We start from the raw sequence: 15913 nt of genomic DNA on the forward strand, positions 1-15913 counted from the left end.
CTCCCTCCTCTGGGCAGAGTCCATCCCTGCCACTAGCTCAGGCATTTCCAGCTGGATGCTTACCAAATGACCCAGCAATGGCTGTTCTCCAGCAAGAGATGAGGTACACAGGTGACAGCTGCTCTCTAGGGACTGCACCCCTCTTGTGGTGCTTGCACACCCCTGCCTTGTACACAGCAGGAAACCACCTGAAGGACTAGGGGTCAGAGATATCTGAGCTTTAAGGGTCCAACAGTGGAGCTGCCAAGATAAGGCTTAGCCCATCCGGGCACCAGGATCTGAACTCATGGCCACATGCCTACAAGGCTGATGTGTATGCCCCAGGTTCTTCTCCACCCGAATGGTTACCCTATACATCTCTTTCTCCGGCTCCACGGTTTCTATTCCTAGTCTGGAGCATTTATCAAGAATGGAATGTTGAATTGTGTCCTATCTCTTTCTATACCTGTTGAAGTGATCAGGTTTTTCATTGCGGTTGTTTTTTGCTGATGTATTTATTAACACTTTGCTCCTTTCCCCTCTGACGTTGTGAAAATGAAGGCTCATGTACTTAGTTATGGTGCTTGGCTGTGCACATTTGGTTGTGGGATCCACATCCAGCACATGGGGTGCTGATGATCGACTTCACAGAAGGAACTCTACCCTGATCCATAGCATGGCAGCTGCAGTGCAGGAGGTACTTTTTCTTCCCCGCCCCCCCCCCCCCCGCACTCTGTTGATAATGTAATAAATTGGTACAGAATGAACTGGGGAGCAGTTGCTCCACTTCAGTTTTGATAGAAGTGCTATACAAGGGGCCAGAGCGATAGCACAGTGGGTAGGGCGTTTGCCTTGCACGGGGCTGACCCGGGTTCAATCCCCAGCATCCCATATGGTCCCCCAAGCACTGCCAGGAGTAATTCCTGAGTGCAAAGCCAGGAGTAACCCCTGAGCATCGCTGGGTGTGACCCAAAAAGAAAAAAAGAAAAAAAAAAAAGAAGTGCTATACAAAAGAAGAATTGGAGAATTTAGCAGTGAAGTCATCTGGACCTTGGGTATTCTCTTTGCAGAAAAAAAATTTTTTTCGGTAACAATATAATTGCTTTGATATGTGTATTTTTTTTTTTTAACTTTCTGTGACACACGTGGCAATGTTCAGCAGTTGCTCCTGGCTCTGCTCTCAGGAATCACTCCTGGTAGTGAGTGCTTGAAGGACCATACGGGATGCCAGGGACTCTGTGTGCAAGGTAAAGCATTCTACCTACTGTACTCTCTCTCTGGCCTACTCTAATGTTTTCTATTTTTTTTCTTTTTCATTCAGTGATACGCAGGGGTTACTCCTGGCTCTGCATTCAGAAATCACTCCTGGCGGTGCTCAGGGGACCATATGGGATGCTGGGAATCAAACCCGGGTTGGCCACGTGCAAGGCAATTGCCCTACCCGCTGTGCTGTCGCTCCAGCCCCTGTTTTCTATTTTTTTTTTGTTTGTTTTTGGGTCACACCTGGTGATGCACAGGGGTTACTATTGGCTCTTCACTCAGGAATTACCCCTGGCAGTGCTCAGGGGACCATGTGGGATGCTGGGATTAGAACCCGGGTCGGCCGTGTGCAAGGCAAATGCCCTACCCACTGTGCTATCGCTTCAGCCCCCTGTTTTTTATTTTTTCTAAGCTAAATAATCTTTGGTAGTGTCTTCAAGGAATTTTTTCAATATCTATAAATCATCAAATTTATTGGCCGAACAGTTATTCATATTTCCTTATTATCAGTGTTTCTCAAAGTGGAAGATTCTCCTTCTGGAGGTACTGCAAGCAGCCCAAAGAGCAGTCCAAAGCAGCCCTCCTCTGGCAGGAGGAGGGCTGGAGTGATAGCACAGCGGGGAAGGTGTTTGCCTTGCATACAAGTTCAATCGCCGACATCCCATATGGTGCCCCGAGAACCACCAGGAGTAAGTCCTGAGGGCAGAGCTGGGACTAACCCTTAGCTTTTCAGGTGTGACCCAAAAGAGAGAAAGAGAGAAAGAAAGAGAAAGAAAGAGAGAGAGAGAGAGAGAGAGAGAGAGAGAGAGAGAGATAGAGACAGAGAGAGAGAGAGAGAGAGAGAGAGAGAGAGAGAGAGAGAGAGAGAGAGAGAGAGAGAGAGAGAGAGAGAGAGAGAGAGAGAGAGAGAGAGAGAGAGAGAGAGAGACTGTACGCTCCACTGAGGGCGCTTCCTATTAGGTCTCTTAAAGAAGGAAGATTTCCAGGGCGAAAGAGAGAGAGAGAGAGAGAGAGAGAGAGAGAGAGAGAGAGAGAGAGAGAGACTGTACGCTCCACTGGGGGCGCTTCCTATTAGGTCTCTTAAAGAAGGAAGATTTCCAGGGCAGCATTGAGTGAGCTGGGGCTCAGGCCACTCCTGGCAATTCTCGTCAACCAGGCAAGTGGTTCTGTGCTGGGGCGTGATGACACCCTCTGCTGCTGGGCGTTTCCTGGGCACCTCCTGTGGCGCTCAGGGGACTTCAGAGCTATACCCAGTGAGACTAGGGAATTATGAGGTGCCGGGGATCAAACGATGGGTGGCTGCACGCTGTAGGATATCATTGGTTTGTCATTTCTCCCTTGCCACTAAGTTTAGGTTTATCTGGTAATAATCTCTAAACTAATTTTAAGACAACATTGGTATGTCCTGTTCTCCTTGCCACAAGGAGCTTTGGTATATCGGGTCACACCCATCAAAGTGCTCCCGAGTCACTCCCATTCCTTTGTCTATCTGTAACCACTCCTCTCTGTTCTCTTCCCCAACCAGTTAAAGAGCTTTCCCCCTAATCAGACTCTGTTAATTTGTAAGGTCAGACCTTTCTAGGACAATGAACTTGTATTGTAAGTTAATATTGCTTTTCTCCTCTCCTTGTGTCTTTTGAATAGTTTACTTTAAAGCAATGTCCTTTTTGTATGGACAAAGAAAGACAGTTGTTAATATGCTTTTGTAACGTGGAATTTAATTGGCTTTGAATATTATTCACTCCCGGGCATCTGCTTTCTCGACTTAAGCCTCAGCTGCCCTTACTTCCTAGCACGCCCAAAAGCACGGTCCCGATGAGGGACGGGATGGACCCAGGGCAAGCAGTGAGTTATGTGCTACCCTGGCAGAGATGGGTCTGACCAAAGTGCCTGATGCTTAACTATAAGAGCTTGGTCATGGACAAATGCTGTCATGATCCAAATGCAATAACGAGACTAGGACCCTGCTAGGGATAGGAAAGACTAATCTGGCCTGAGCACTGTAGTCTGATATTGAGATGACTCCAGGAGAGCAATTCTATAAGCTTAATGCATCTCTTAAGCTTTGTCCATACAAAATGATTGATATTATGAATGCTTATATGTTAGTTGGACAAGGAGAGGAGAAACACACCCATGGGACTCTGCTCTTGGTCTGGTCATCCTGCTGAAAGAGAATCTGTCCTAGAAGAAGCATCCCCTGAGGGAAAGAATTTTACCCCTATCGATTGTGACCACACCTATGTGTAAGCCCCAACCCCTCATGCTGGGGGATTTAACTAGGCTGAAAGAGTGGGCTGGAAGAGTTCCAGTGCCAGATCTAGAGAAGCTAGATCCAGATCCAGATCCAGAGGAGAAGGAGAATGAAGTAGCATGGGGGAAGAAGCAGGAGGAGAATCAGAGGAGAATGGAGATGGGAATGGAATAAACTGCAACTGAGATCAACCAGCCTGGCCCTCATTCCTTCCTTCGCCTGCCTCATCATCGCCATCAACCTCCCCAGGGTGGGGGAAACGGCTGGAGACTACCGAACTCGGGTGGCGGGAGAGATAGAGCGCTGCTGCCCTGTGCCCAGTGTGGTGCCCCCTCCTCTTTTTTGTGTGTTTACACAGCATGCAGGGCCTATGCCTTCACTTCTATGTTCTCAGGCCTCTGAGTGACTTTGTCTGAAAAGAGATGGTAGATCAAGTAAGTCTGGGACTCTGTAGTGACATTATCTCATATTTGATATTAGTAATTTATTCCTTTCTCCTCTTTTCTGGAGGCCTTTAAAAATATCAACTTTTTATTTAGATTTCCTTGTTGTTTTTTTTTTTTTCTTTTTGGGTCACACTCGGCGATGCACAGGGGTTACTCCTGGCTCTGCACTCAGGAACCACTCCTGGTGGTGCTCAGGGGACCATATGGGATGCTGGGATTTGAACCTGGGTTGGCTGCGTGCAAGGCAAACGCCCTACCCGCTATGCTATCACTCCAGCCCCAGATTTCCTTGTTTTTTTCCCCTATCTTCTCTTTCGCTGATCTGGTTTTCATTATTTCCTTTCTTCTGCTTACATAAGTAAGTTGTTATAAAACAACTATTTTTTCCTGACTTTTGGGGCAACACCTGGCAATCCTCAGGGTTTACTTCTGCCTCTGCGTTAAGGAATTAGTCCTGGTGGTGCTTCAGGAACTATAATGGGATGCTGGGGATTAAACTTGGGTTGGCTATATACAAGGCAAGTACCCTACCTGCTGTACTCCAGCGCCTTTTTGGTTTTTTGTTTTGTTTTGTTTTGGGGTCACACCTGGTGGTGCTCAGGGTTTACGCCTTACCCCTGGCCTTGTGCTCCTCGGATTACTTCTGGTGGGGTTCATGGGTACAGAGGACTGAACCTGGATAGTCCATGAACAAGGCAAGTCCACGTGTCCGCTCACTGTTCACTCTGTCCACTGTGACTATCTCCAGTGCCCCTTTTATAAGTTTCTTCAAGTAGAACCTGAGGCTATTGATTTTAGATCTTACTTTCTGATAAAGGATTTCAGGCCCAAATAGGTGTTTAGGCTGCACCTCACAAATTTTAACGGGTTTTGTATTTTCCTTTCTTCCAGTTCAAAATGCTTTATTTCCCTTTGGATTTTTACTGGTCCACAGGTTATTTTGTTTCCAAATACTAGAGACTTTCCAGATTATCTTTGTTGTGACTGGTAATTTAGTTAATTCCACTGTGGCTACAGAGTAGACTTTTGAGGTTTATGTTGTGTTATACTGAGATTGACATGGCTCAGGATATTTTCCATACTGGACTGGAGTCCAGAGTTCAGGTCCAGGATGGGTGCAGAACCCAATGCTCTGAAGCAGTTGTTTAACATACTTTTAAACAGGTCCTTCTATTTTCAGCATCAGGGGCATCCCAGCCCCAAACCGTGCTGGAGGGAACTGGCTCCGCACTTCTGAGCTAAGACTTGGCTCCCTGCTTCAGCTTTGTGGCTTCCCCACCTGCTGGCACCCACCTTTCTTGGTCTCCAATCCAGTTTCCTGCCACTTGTCCACTAACTTTTCAGATTCCAGACTTAGCTATTTTTTCCCCTCTTCCATTCTTTGCCCTTCTGATATTGTTTATTTATTTATTTATTTATTTTTAAGATTTTGAATTTTGGGCCTCCCTGGCTCACTGCTGGTGAAGTTGGGGGTGCATGTGGTGCCAGATCGAACCCGAGCCTCCTGGATATAAAGCATGCACTGCAGGCCTTTGAGCCATCTCCCCCTTCCCAATGTGTCTTATTTTATAATGATTTAAAATACGTGTGAAATTTACCATTTAAAAAAATTTTAATTGTACAGTTCAGTGGCATTAAGTATACATCCAGAGTGTGTGTAGCCAACAAAAACCTACTACTTCCCAAATGAAAACCTCACCCCTAACATGATCCCCATTGTCCCCTAACCTTCGGGTCCTCTAAAGCTGTTTTCTGTCTCTGCTGTCAGGGACCATGTGTATGTGGCATCAGAGCACTAGTCCGCCGGGCCCAAAAATGCAACGTGAGCCACTAGTCTTTTCTTTTTGAGTCTGAGCACTACTCCACTGAACACATGTAATAGAGTTTTTGTTTTTATTTGTTTTGGGGTCACCCGACCCTGCACAGTGGTTACTCCTGGCTCTGTGCTCAGGAATCACTCCTAGCATGCTTGGGGGACCGGCAAGCACCCTGACTGCTGTACTATCACTATAGCCCCAAATACCACATTTTGCTTATTCATCAACTGATGGACAAGTAGCTTCCACATTTTGCCTGGTATTAACATAAAGGCTCAACTATCTGCTAATTTTTTTTTTTTTTTTTGGCTTTTTGGGTCACACCTGGCGATGCACAGGGGTTACTCCTGGCTCTGCACTCAGGAATTACCCCTGGTCGTGCTCAGGGGACCATATGGGATGCTGGGATTTGAACCCAGGTCGGCCGCGTGTAAGGCAAACGCCCTACCCGCTGTGCTATTGCTCCAGCCCCAACTATCTGCTAATTTTTTGGCAAATACTTAGAAATGAAACTTCTGCATCCTATAGTAATTCTATATATAATTTTTTGAGTAATTGCCATTCTGCTTTTCACACGGCTACCTATCATGTTACATATTCTTTTTTTTTTTCATGTTACATATTCTTGAGATTATCTTCCTTTAAAAAAATTCCTTCACTGTTCTTGGGGGCATGAGCAATATCACAGCGGGTAGGGCGTTTGCCTTGCACGCGGCTGACCCGGGTTCGATTCCCAGCATCCCATATGGTCCCCTGAGCACCGCCAGGAGTAATTCCTGAGTGCAGAGTCAGGAATAACCCCTGTGTATTGCCGGGTATGACCCAAAAAGCAAAAAAAAAAAAAAAAAAAAAAAAAAAAAAATTCCTTCACTGTTCTTTCAGCAGGAGTTGAAGAAGAGTGGAAATGCATACCCTCGGTATGCCACCTTTACGCGGAAACCACTCTGGAATGCATGTACTCTGGTAGAAAGCAGGGAAGAGCAGGTGTGCATGAGGCTCTAAATCGCAGCTTTTTGGTGCCTTTGGAAACGAATGGAGGAGGCAGTCCCTGGGAGACAGGCCGTGGCTGGGGTGCCTGGCACAAGTGGGGGGCCTTGTCTGAAACAATTTAGGCCAGTACGAGGGTATAGGGACCGGGGATTACTGTCCCTAGGGTAGTGAACATATAGCAGTCATATTACAGGCTAATGTAGATGAGTCAAAGATGCCTGAGACTAAGGCAGACGATACAGTTCTAAGTGAGATGCCACATACAGCATCCAGGCTCACTGGTGGCCTTACTGTTGCCCCGAGCCTTCAGACTCAGCACTCTTGTGCCCGGCAGATGTCCACCATGAATGGGACTTGGGGTTGGGCCAGGGCTCTGGCTGTAGGACAACCCTGATATCATAGACAGGATTGTGACAATTCAGATGACATGGCACCATGAGATCACCTGTGCCTTTGTCAGGGGACCACAAGGCCAGACAGAACCTCGGTCATCTTCCTTAAGCACCAGGACAAAGATGCACAAACTTAATGCTACTGGGTACCCCCTACTGGGGTTCTCTGCACAGCCCTGCTGGCAGCCAGCCTGGGAGCGTGTCTACTCCCCACTCACTTACCTCTGTACTCGGCAAGGCCCAGAGGACTGCAGGCTGAGCTGTGGCTACACACTTCTGAGATGCTGCCTAAGGACTGTGGCATTTTGGGTCCTTTTGGGAGAGGCGGGGTGATCCATGAAGCTCACAGACTCCACTTCTCTCAGAAAGGCCTAGAAGGCCAGGTGGGGCCAGGCCTGGGAGAGGTATGACCGCTGCCAAAACCTACTTCACGGACCACATACCTAAGGCAAAACCAGATGGCTTCAAAGAGGCCCCCTGAAGCCTGCTGGGTGGTGGCTGCCAGAAACTCTCCAGAATCGACGAAGTATGGCTCAGTAGCACAGCCTGGCCAGTGATGGCGATGGTCATTCACACACATAAAGCTGGCCTTGGAGGGCACAAATGAGTGTGTACCCATCTGAGCACCAGTAGAGTGGCTTGGCCCTCTGGACACCAAGGTCAGCAAGCTAGTGCTGGCATGACCACGACCCTGGTGCTCCTCCACAGTGCAGGCCTGGCCTTTTAAGAGTCCAGGCAGAACTGGTGCCCTGCTGAGCTGCAGGGGGCTTCCAGCAGGTGCCACCCCCTCCTTTGGCCCCTGGGAGCAGCAAGCATAACCCAGGTCTATTGGTATCCCTGATCTGCATCAGTGTGGATGCTGACACGGGTGACTCCACTCTTGCCCAGACCAGGTATCCCTTCTTACCTGTGGCAGCTGAGAAAACCTTCCAGGGTAAGGCTGGCTGAGTGAAGACAACCAGTTTTCCTGAGTGAGCCTCAGGGAAAACCAGCTGTGATGGCCTCAGGAAACCCACCCTCATCTAGCCTCATCCTCAGGTCTGTACCAGGGATCCTGTGCCAGGATGTCCTGTGGGTCTTCTCAATGCCCCAGTGTTGAGGGGTCTTGAGGAATATACACCATAGCAACAAACCCAGGTCCTACGTCCCAGAAGAAAGGTATATGCATGAAGGGGTGTTGCCAGGTGTGTCCAGCAGGTCAGGGAGTCCAGCCATCTTGTCCCCACCCCCCTGGCTCAGTGGGGTCTCTGGGCTAGGTCTTACCTTTGGTGTCATTGACGGGGTCCATGTGCCGGTAGATGTAGCCCTCCAGGTAGGAGTGGAATTTGGGGGTGGGTGGGAAGAAGGCGAGGCAGATGGCCATGAGCTCCCAGCCCCGGGCCAGGCTCTCCAGGCGAAAATTCTCCGTGGTCTGCCGGCACAGTTGGATATAGAGCTCGTCCCGCAGGCCCTGCACACTCCAGCCCTTGGTGGCGATCTCTAGGGCCACATGAAGTGGGTCTGCCTTGGCACGCCGGTCTCCCATGTACATCTGGATCAGCTTGAATATCTCACAGGCCTCCTTCTTCACGTGGCGGTCACTAGTCACGATCATGGGCTTCTTGATGGACTCACTGCTCCAGGCTAGCATGTTGGCAATTGACACCTTTCGCCGGAATAGGCCCTGGGTGTGCTTGTTGAAGTGCTTGGAGGCCCAGTTCTCGATGTCCGTCTCTGAGGATGGTTTGCGGAGCGTGAAGGTTGGGAACACGCAGCTGGCGCTGGGCATCACGCTGCGTGTCTGCCGGCTGCTCTCAAACTGGGCACAGGTGCCAAGGTCCTCAGACTGAGAAGGACAGAGGGGCTGTAAGGGATGGGGGCACCCTTGTGGAAGACACCCCCGGGGTAGGGTGAGGAACTAGCACCCTCCTCCAGCCAGGCTGCACCCCCACCCCAGGCTCCCAGAACAGAGAGCCTCTAACATCTACAAAGAGGTCCAGATGCTGCCCTCAGCTGATTGGTGCTGTTTGCTTCTGGGTTGGAAGATGCGAAAAATTCCAGATGCAAAGTTTGCTTGAGAAACGCAAATGTTTCTCTGGATTCATCATAGATAGGCCTGTCCCTCCCTGTCATCTTGCCCCATTCCATAACAAAGATGCTGCTTCCTGCGGCTGCTGCGTGGCCATCGGCATAATGCCATCTGTGCCTCTAGTTTTAGGGGCTACATCAAGAGTTGGAAATTTCCCAATCCCCAAAGTATTTGAGTAGCAACTAGCCAAGCCCGAGTGGACGGGGACCATAAGTCCCTCAAGGGCACATCTTCTCTGGGGAGGTTGGACACGCCCTCAGGAGCTGGCTGTGAAGTCCCAGCCACTGAGGCTCCCAACTCTTCCCAGAGCACAACCTACAGTTTGGCTTTCCTGCATGGGCAGGGCCAAAGGGCGGGAGACTAGAGCTGCATGTCAGCTCACAGCTGGACAGAGACGAGCTGGACAGAGGCTGGTATGGCATTTCTGCTTCAGCCTGAAGCCAGAGTGCGTGTGCGTCTATGTGGGTAGCTGGAGTGACTGTGTGAGGCTGGTGTGGCCTCCTCTCTGCAGCATCTGCACCTCCACCCGTCAGCGCACTCACAGGCAGAAAGTCAGAGGCACAGGGTCTCCCGGCCACCAGTGCTGTGCCACACACAGGGACTTACCTGGGAAGGATGCAGGTAGGGCTCGGGGGAAGCCAGGTTGGTCTGCACAGACACACTCTTCTCCAGCAGGATCTGGGGGAAGGCCAGCCTCTCCAAGGCGCCCCTCTGCCAGTGCTTGCTCTCCTGCTGGGCCAGTGCCTCGTCTTCACTGAAGGCCCGCACCACAGGCCCGGGCATGGGCAGCGGCACGGCCCCGTCGCTCTCGTAGCCCGAGCCGTCCTGCTGGGAGTCCCAGCTGCCCCGCTGCTTCATGTGAAAGTGGGCCTGCTGGGCCTCCCACGCCAACCGGGCCTGTGCCAGGAAAGGCTCAGTTGCGGCCCGGATGCCATCCACCTCCCCCACCCTGCTCTCCACACGCTTGGCGGGGGCAAGGCTGGGCCCACATGGAGAGCGCTCCTCAGGCAGGGGCTGCTCGCCAGGCAGCTCGTGGTCCCCAGGGCCCTCTGTGGAAGAGCTGCTGGGGATGTGGCACAGAGAAGGGTTCCTATTCTTCCTTTTGCGTGTGCCTGGGGAGTACCCCACGGAGGAAATGGTGTCCTGCTGGCTAGACCAGGACATGGCATCCTCCTGAGCCTGGGGCAGGGGTGTGGGTGGTGGGGCATGCCGCAGCTCTGGCCCCTCCATGCTGCTGTAGTCCCCAGATGTGATCCCCAGGCGCTGGTCCCTCAGCAGGCCAGGGCTAGGCTGCAGGGAGAGGGAGCCACCACTGGGGTTGGGCATATACTTGTGCCGCGGACCTGCACGCAGCTTGGGGCTGGAGCCGGCCTGCTCCACATATACCAGCTGCCGCACATACTCCTTGCCTGCAGGGCTGTACTCCAGGCTCAGGAAGCGCTCTGGACACTTCTGCCGGGTGAGCACCAGCTGCTGGTAAGGTGAAGCCGAGGCCGGCTTAGGTGACTGGGGGCAGGGGGGTGGCTTGCGACCTGGAGAGCGCTGGGGAGAGCCAGTCTCATACTGCACGTCCATGGGGGGCTCATCATAGATGGGGGCCTGGTACTCCACTGGGGGTTCCTCGTACAGTGGGGGCTCATAGGCGTAGCGAGGGGAGGAGGGCTGTGAGTCCACGGAGGGCTTGCGAGGCTGAGCCAGCAGTGGGGAGCAGCTCCCCAGCTCGGCCCTCTTCAGGAAGGGCGACGGCCGCCGCTCTGAGAAGAAGATGGGACCATCTGTGTCCGGAGCAAATGTTTGCAGGCCGGGTGAGTGCTGGCCACCAGAGGGTCTGCGGGAGCGGCCCCCTGCCTGGATGTCCAGCGGGTAACCGTTGCCCTGAGGAGAAAAGAAGCTGGGCTCCCGGTCTGCAACTTTGATCAGCATGCGCTCCTTGGTGCCTGAATTCCATCGGAGGGAGGAGGTCCTAGCAGGAAAGAAAGTGACACGTTCTGGGAGATTCTGGAAGGTCCTGGGAGGGGCTGAGGGAGGGGAGTACCACAAGACACAGAGGCTGAGGCAGGAATGGGTAGCCAGGGAGGTCTTGGGGATGATGGTGTGACTGGGAAACAAGAAGGGGAAGGACCACCACAATCAGCCTGGTTCTGAACCATGGATGTGTCAGTGAGTGTCAAGAAGGGCTGGCTTGGGCTGGAGAAATCGCACAGTAGGTAGGGCGTTTGCCTTACACACAACCAAACCGAGTTCAATCCCCAGCACCCCACATGGTCCTAAGCCCACCAGAAGCAATCCTTGAGCACAGAGCCAAGAGTAAGCCCTGAGCACTGCTGGCTTTTGACCCCAAAAATCCAGAATAAGAAAAAACAGAGTTGGTCTGTCAGCACCGCCATTCCCCAGTATGAAGGGTGCTTTCCAGTGCCCTAGGGAGGGGCTGAATGAGCCTCACCCTCAGACCCTGCCGCTGTCCACCTGGGTGTTCCCAGCAAGGCTTCTCAGTGTGAAACTGGGTGTCATCATGGCCCAGCTGAGGCCCCGAATCTATTCTATCACTGAGATGGGGCACGGCAGGGCCCCCAAAGGCTTGACATGCACTTCCGTATCCATCTACAAACAGCACGTTCCAGTGGTTGTAAGCAATCGCATCTGTAGGCTATGCTCTTGCCCATATTTTCTTTATTTTGGGTCATACCTAGGGATATTCAGGGATCAAATTGGGGCTCGTCAGGACGGGTGACATAGTAAAGTGAGTAGGCTGCTTGCCTTGCACACAGACAACCCAGGTTTGATCCCTGGCATCCCATATGATCTGAACACCATTGGGGTGATCTCTGAGCACTGAGCCAGGGTAAGTCCAGAACACTACTGGTGTGCCCCCAAAACAAAAACAAAAAGTGAATTTTAGTAGGCGACATGCAAGGCAAGTGTCATAACTCCTGTTCTATTTCTTCAGTCTTCATTAAAAGTCTTCTTCGAATGGGGCACCATAGGGTGCTCGGGACTGAACCTGAGCATCCTGTATGCATAGCATTTACTCAGTCTACTGAACTGTATCTTGATTACTCTTTGATTTTTTTTTTTTTAGGCCATACCCAGCCATGGTTGGACTGACTCCTGGCTCAGTACTCAGGGATCATTCCTGCTTGGACTCAGTGGACCACAGAGGGTACTGGGAACTGAACCTAAATCAGCAATACACAAAGCAACTGCCCTACCCACCATGTTACCGCTCCAGCCCCTCTTTTTTGATTTGTGTGTGTGTGTTACTAGTTAATTTTGTAGGATGTGCCATGTCATTGAATGGAACTAAAGTCTGTGACAGTGGACATAGGTGCTGGACCATTCCATCTTACATGTAAAAAAGTCTGGAATTATGATTTCTTTTTGCTTTTTGGGTCACACCCAGCGATGCTCAGGGGTTACCCCTGGCTCTGCACTCAGGAATCACTCCTGGCGGTGCTCAGAGGACCACATGGGATGCTGGGAATTGAACCTGGGTTGGCTGCGTGCAAGGCAAACACCCTACCCGCTGTGCTATTGCTCCAGCCCCTGTAATTATGACTTTAAAACCACACAATGTCATTATAATTTTCTTAGCTTTTATTTATTTTTTACTTTTTTGCTTGTTGGGTCACACCCAGTGATGCTCAGGGTTTACTCCTGGCTCTGTGCTCAGGAATTACTCCTGGCGGTGCTGGGGAGACCATATGGGATTCTGGGGACTGAACCCGGGTCAGCTGCATGCAAGGTAAACGCCCTAGCAGCTGTACTATTGCTCCAGCCTCCTCTTTAATTTTTTTAAAATCCACTTTTCAGCTTTCCTCATAGAGATTTTATACAGATGGGATCCTAAAAATACCCTTTTATTTTTACTTCGTTTGTCAACTGCTTTTTGCTTTTTTTTTTTTTTTTGGGGGGGGTCGCACCTGGCGATGCACAGGGATTACTCCTGGCTGTGCACTCAGGAACCATCCCTGGCGGTGCTCAGGGGACCATATGGGATGCTGGGACTCAACCAGAGTCGGCTGCGTGCAAGGCAAATGCCCTACCCTCTGTGCTATCACTCCAGCCCCTGAGTTGTCAATAGATTCTTGAAAATTGTGACTTCATTTTAGACAATGTAGACTGAAACCTACTTAACAGGAGCTAACTGACATAAAAAACAAAAAAAATTAAACACCAATACCATCAATGCCATGTTTTTAGTCATGAAAAAAGTAGGTGTGTAACACCTGAAATTTCACACCCCACCTACTCTGTCTCACACACCTCTGACACTCACATACACTTACTGTCTTTCACACACACACACCCCTACTCTGACTCTCTCTCTCTCTCTCACACACACACACACACACACACACACACCCTACCCTGAAACTCTCTCAGACACACCCCTACCCTGACTCACTGTTTCATACAAACCCACCTGACACTCTTCCCCCTACATCTATACTGACTCTCTCACAAACACCTACCCTAACACTCTCTCACATACACCATTATCTGAGACTAACACACACCCCTATCCTGACACTCTCACACCTGTCCCAACTCTCTCTCACACACACACCTACCCTGAGACAGTCTCTCATATACCTACTGACACTTTCACACACACACACACACACACACACACACACACCCTTACGCTGACTCTCACACACCCCTAAACCTGACACTCTCTCAAATGCCCACCCTTACACTCTCTCACAAACACACACCATGACACTCATCATACACCTACCCTAACACACACACACCCCTACCCTGAAACACACACACACCTCCCGAGTCTCTCTTACATACATCACTACCCTGACTCTCTGTCTCTGTCTCTGTCTCTCTCTCTCTCACACACACACACACACACACACACACACACACACACACACACACACACACACCCGCTACCCTGACATTTTCTGTGTCTCTCACATATGCCCCAGTTCCCCCACCCCTCCAAAGGTTCTTTCAGGGACTGGAGCAATAGTGCAGTGGATAGAGCATTTGCCTTGCACCTGGCCAACCCAGGTTTGATCCTTGATATTCCATATGGTTCTCCGAACACCACTAAGGAATGATTCCTGAGTGCAGAGCCAGCAATAACCCTTGAGCATCGCCAGGTGTGGGCCCCTCCATCCACCCATAGAAGTGGATATACCTTCCATCAGGTACAACACACACATACATCCACACACTCACTCAAACATTGAAAATCTCTCAAGATTTTCCCCTTTGATTTGTGTTACTGAGGCTATTGTTATTTAGTCTCAAGTTTTGTGATCCCTTGCTACCAACTTCTCGTTTATAATTGAATGCAAACATGGTATTGTTTCTGCTTTTACAACTGCTAAAGCTCTTTTGGCTTGTTTGTTTTTGGCTTTTGGCCACACCCAGTAGTGCTCAGGATTTACTCCTGGTTCTGTGCTCAAGCATCATCCCATAAGCGGTTTGGGGGACCACATGGGTTGCCAGGATCAAACCAGGGTTGATCATGTGCAAAGCCAGTGCCCTTCCTGCTGTACTATTGCCCCAGCCCTAATACATACTCTGGTAATCCCCATGGAGATAGTGGCTTCATGTTGGGGTGGGCTCGGGGCAGGTGCCCTAAGAGTCAGGCTCAGTTCAAAGGCTGCTCTCCCAGGCTGCACCCATCCCTCAGCACAAGGAGCCAAGAGTACATGGAGCAGATGCACAGATGGGCCCACAGCCCCATGACTGCAATGCCACAGGAGTGCAAGATGACACTCCTCTAACCCTCACCCCTAGGGACAGGGCTCCGCAGAGGCCTCTGAGCAAGAGTCACTTTGTTCCTATGGGACCAGCCTGAGCTGACCTGCAGCAGTGTGCTAAGCTTCTGGCCATAGCTTTCCCAGTGCTCTGAGCAGCATCCATGGTCAGTGAGAACACGGTTCTGTCACATAGCCACACTGGTGGGCCCAACACTTAAAAAACTGTCACCATTACTGCCGGAGCAATCTGCCCGAGGGACTCCAGTCCTTCAGAATTCTCTTGCTGAAAATGGAGCTGCTCTTGTTGGTCTGTGCTAGGGATATCCGGGCCATACCTCTGGATGGTATGGCCCACTGCCCCCTCCCTCTGGCCCCCACTATAGTCCGCTGCAGCTTAACCCAGAAGAGAGCAGAGGTGGGGCCCCTTGCCTCCAGAGCTGGCTGCTAGGCCCTAGGGCCAGGAGGGCTGTCACTGCACTCCTGCAATGCCCTGCAAGGCTAAGCTCGCTCCCTTCCAGATGCTACATGACAATTTCCTCTGTTCTACAGGCACCATGTAGGGTGTGCATGTGTGTGTGTGTGAAGCCTCAAGACCTTGCCACAGGGGGGCTCTGTCTATTCACAGTGGCAGCTGTGACATTTTCCCAGGACCCAAGATGGCCTTGGAGTCTGGGGGCTGTCCCAGGCACCTGAAGTCCCAGAACAAACATGTGCAGATGGTGGCTTCCTGCTGAGCCACAGGCCTTCCAGTCAGTGCCAGGCACTGCAGGAACAGCTCACTGGGCCAGGAACAGGCTGAGACCCAGCAGCAAGTCATACCTGTAGTGAAGGAGCTGGCTGTCGGCAGTGTAATCCCGGTAAACCTCATAGTCCTTCTCGAGGAACACCCCTGGGGGCAAGGAACTGGAAGACAGCAACAGGACAAAGACATGAACAATCCCTGAGAAGCAATGTTGATGTTCTAATCAAGAGGCCTCT

At 51.0% G+C, this 15913-nt stretch overlaps 1 protein-coding gene across 4 annotated transcripts in view; it reads right to left on the bottom strand.

The window, feature by feature from the left end:
- ARHGAP39 (Rho GTPase activating protein 39) overlaps positions 1 to 15913 on the bottom strand; it is a 65630-nt gene that overhangs the window by 7264 nt on the left and 42453 nt on the right. For 3 of the 4 annotated variants that reach the window (XM_055125849.1, XM_055125847.1, XM_055125850.1), the window contains 3 exons: positions 15755 to 15838; positions 9813 to 11169; positions 8402 to 8963 (listed from right to left, as the gene is read on the bottom strand). In XM_055125849.1, the coding sequence (XP_054981824.1) occupies positions 8402 to 8963; positions 9813 to 11169; positions 15755 to 15838 (2003 nt within the window). The remainder of the gene's footprint in view (positions 1 to 8401; positions 8964 to 9812; positions 11170 to 15754; positions 15839 to 15913) is intronic. The other variant, XM_055125848.1, reaches the window with a different exon arrangement.

This window comes from Sorex araneus, chromosome 2, assembly GCF_027595985.1.
Source record: "Sorex araneus isolate mSorAra2 chromosome 2, mSorAra2.pri, whole genome shotgun sequence".
NCBI lineage: Eukaryota > Metazoa > Chordata > Mammalia > Eulipotyphla > Soricidae > Sorex > Sorex araneus.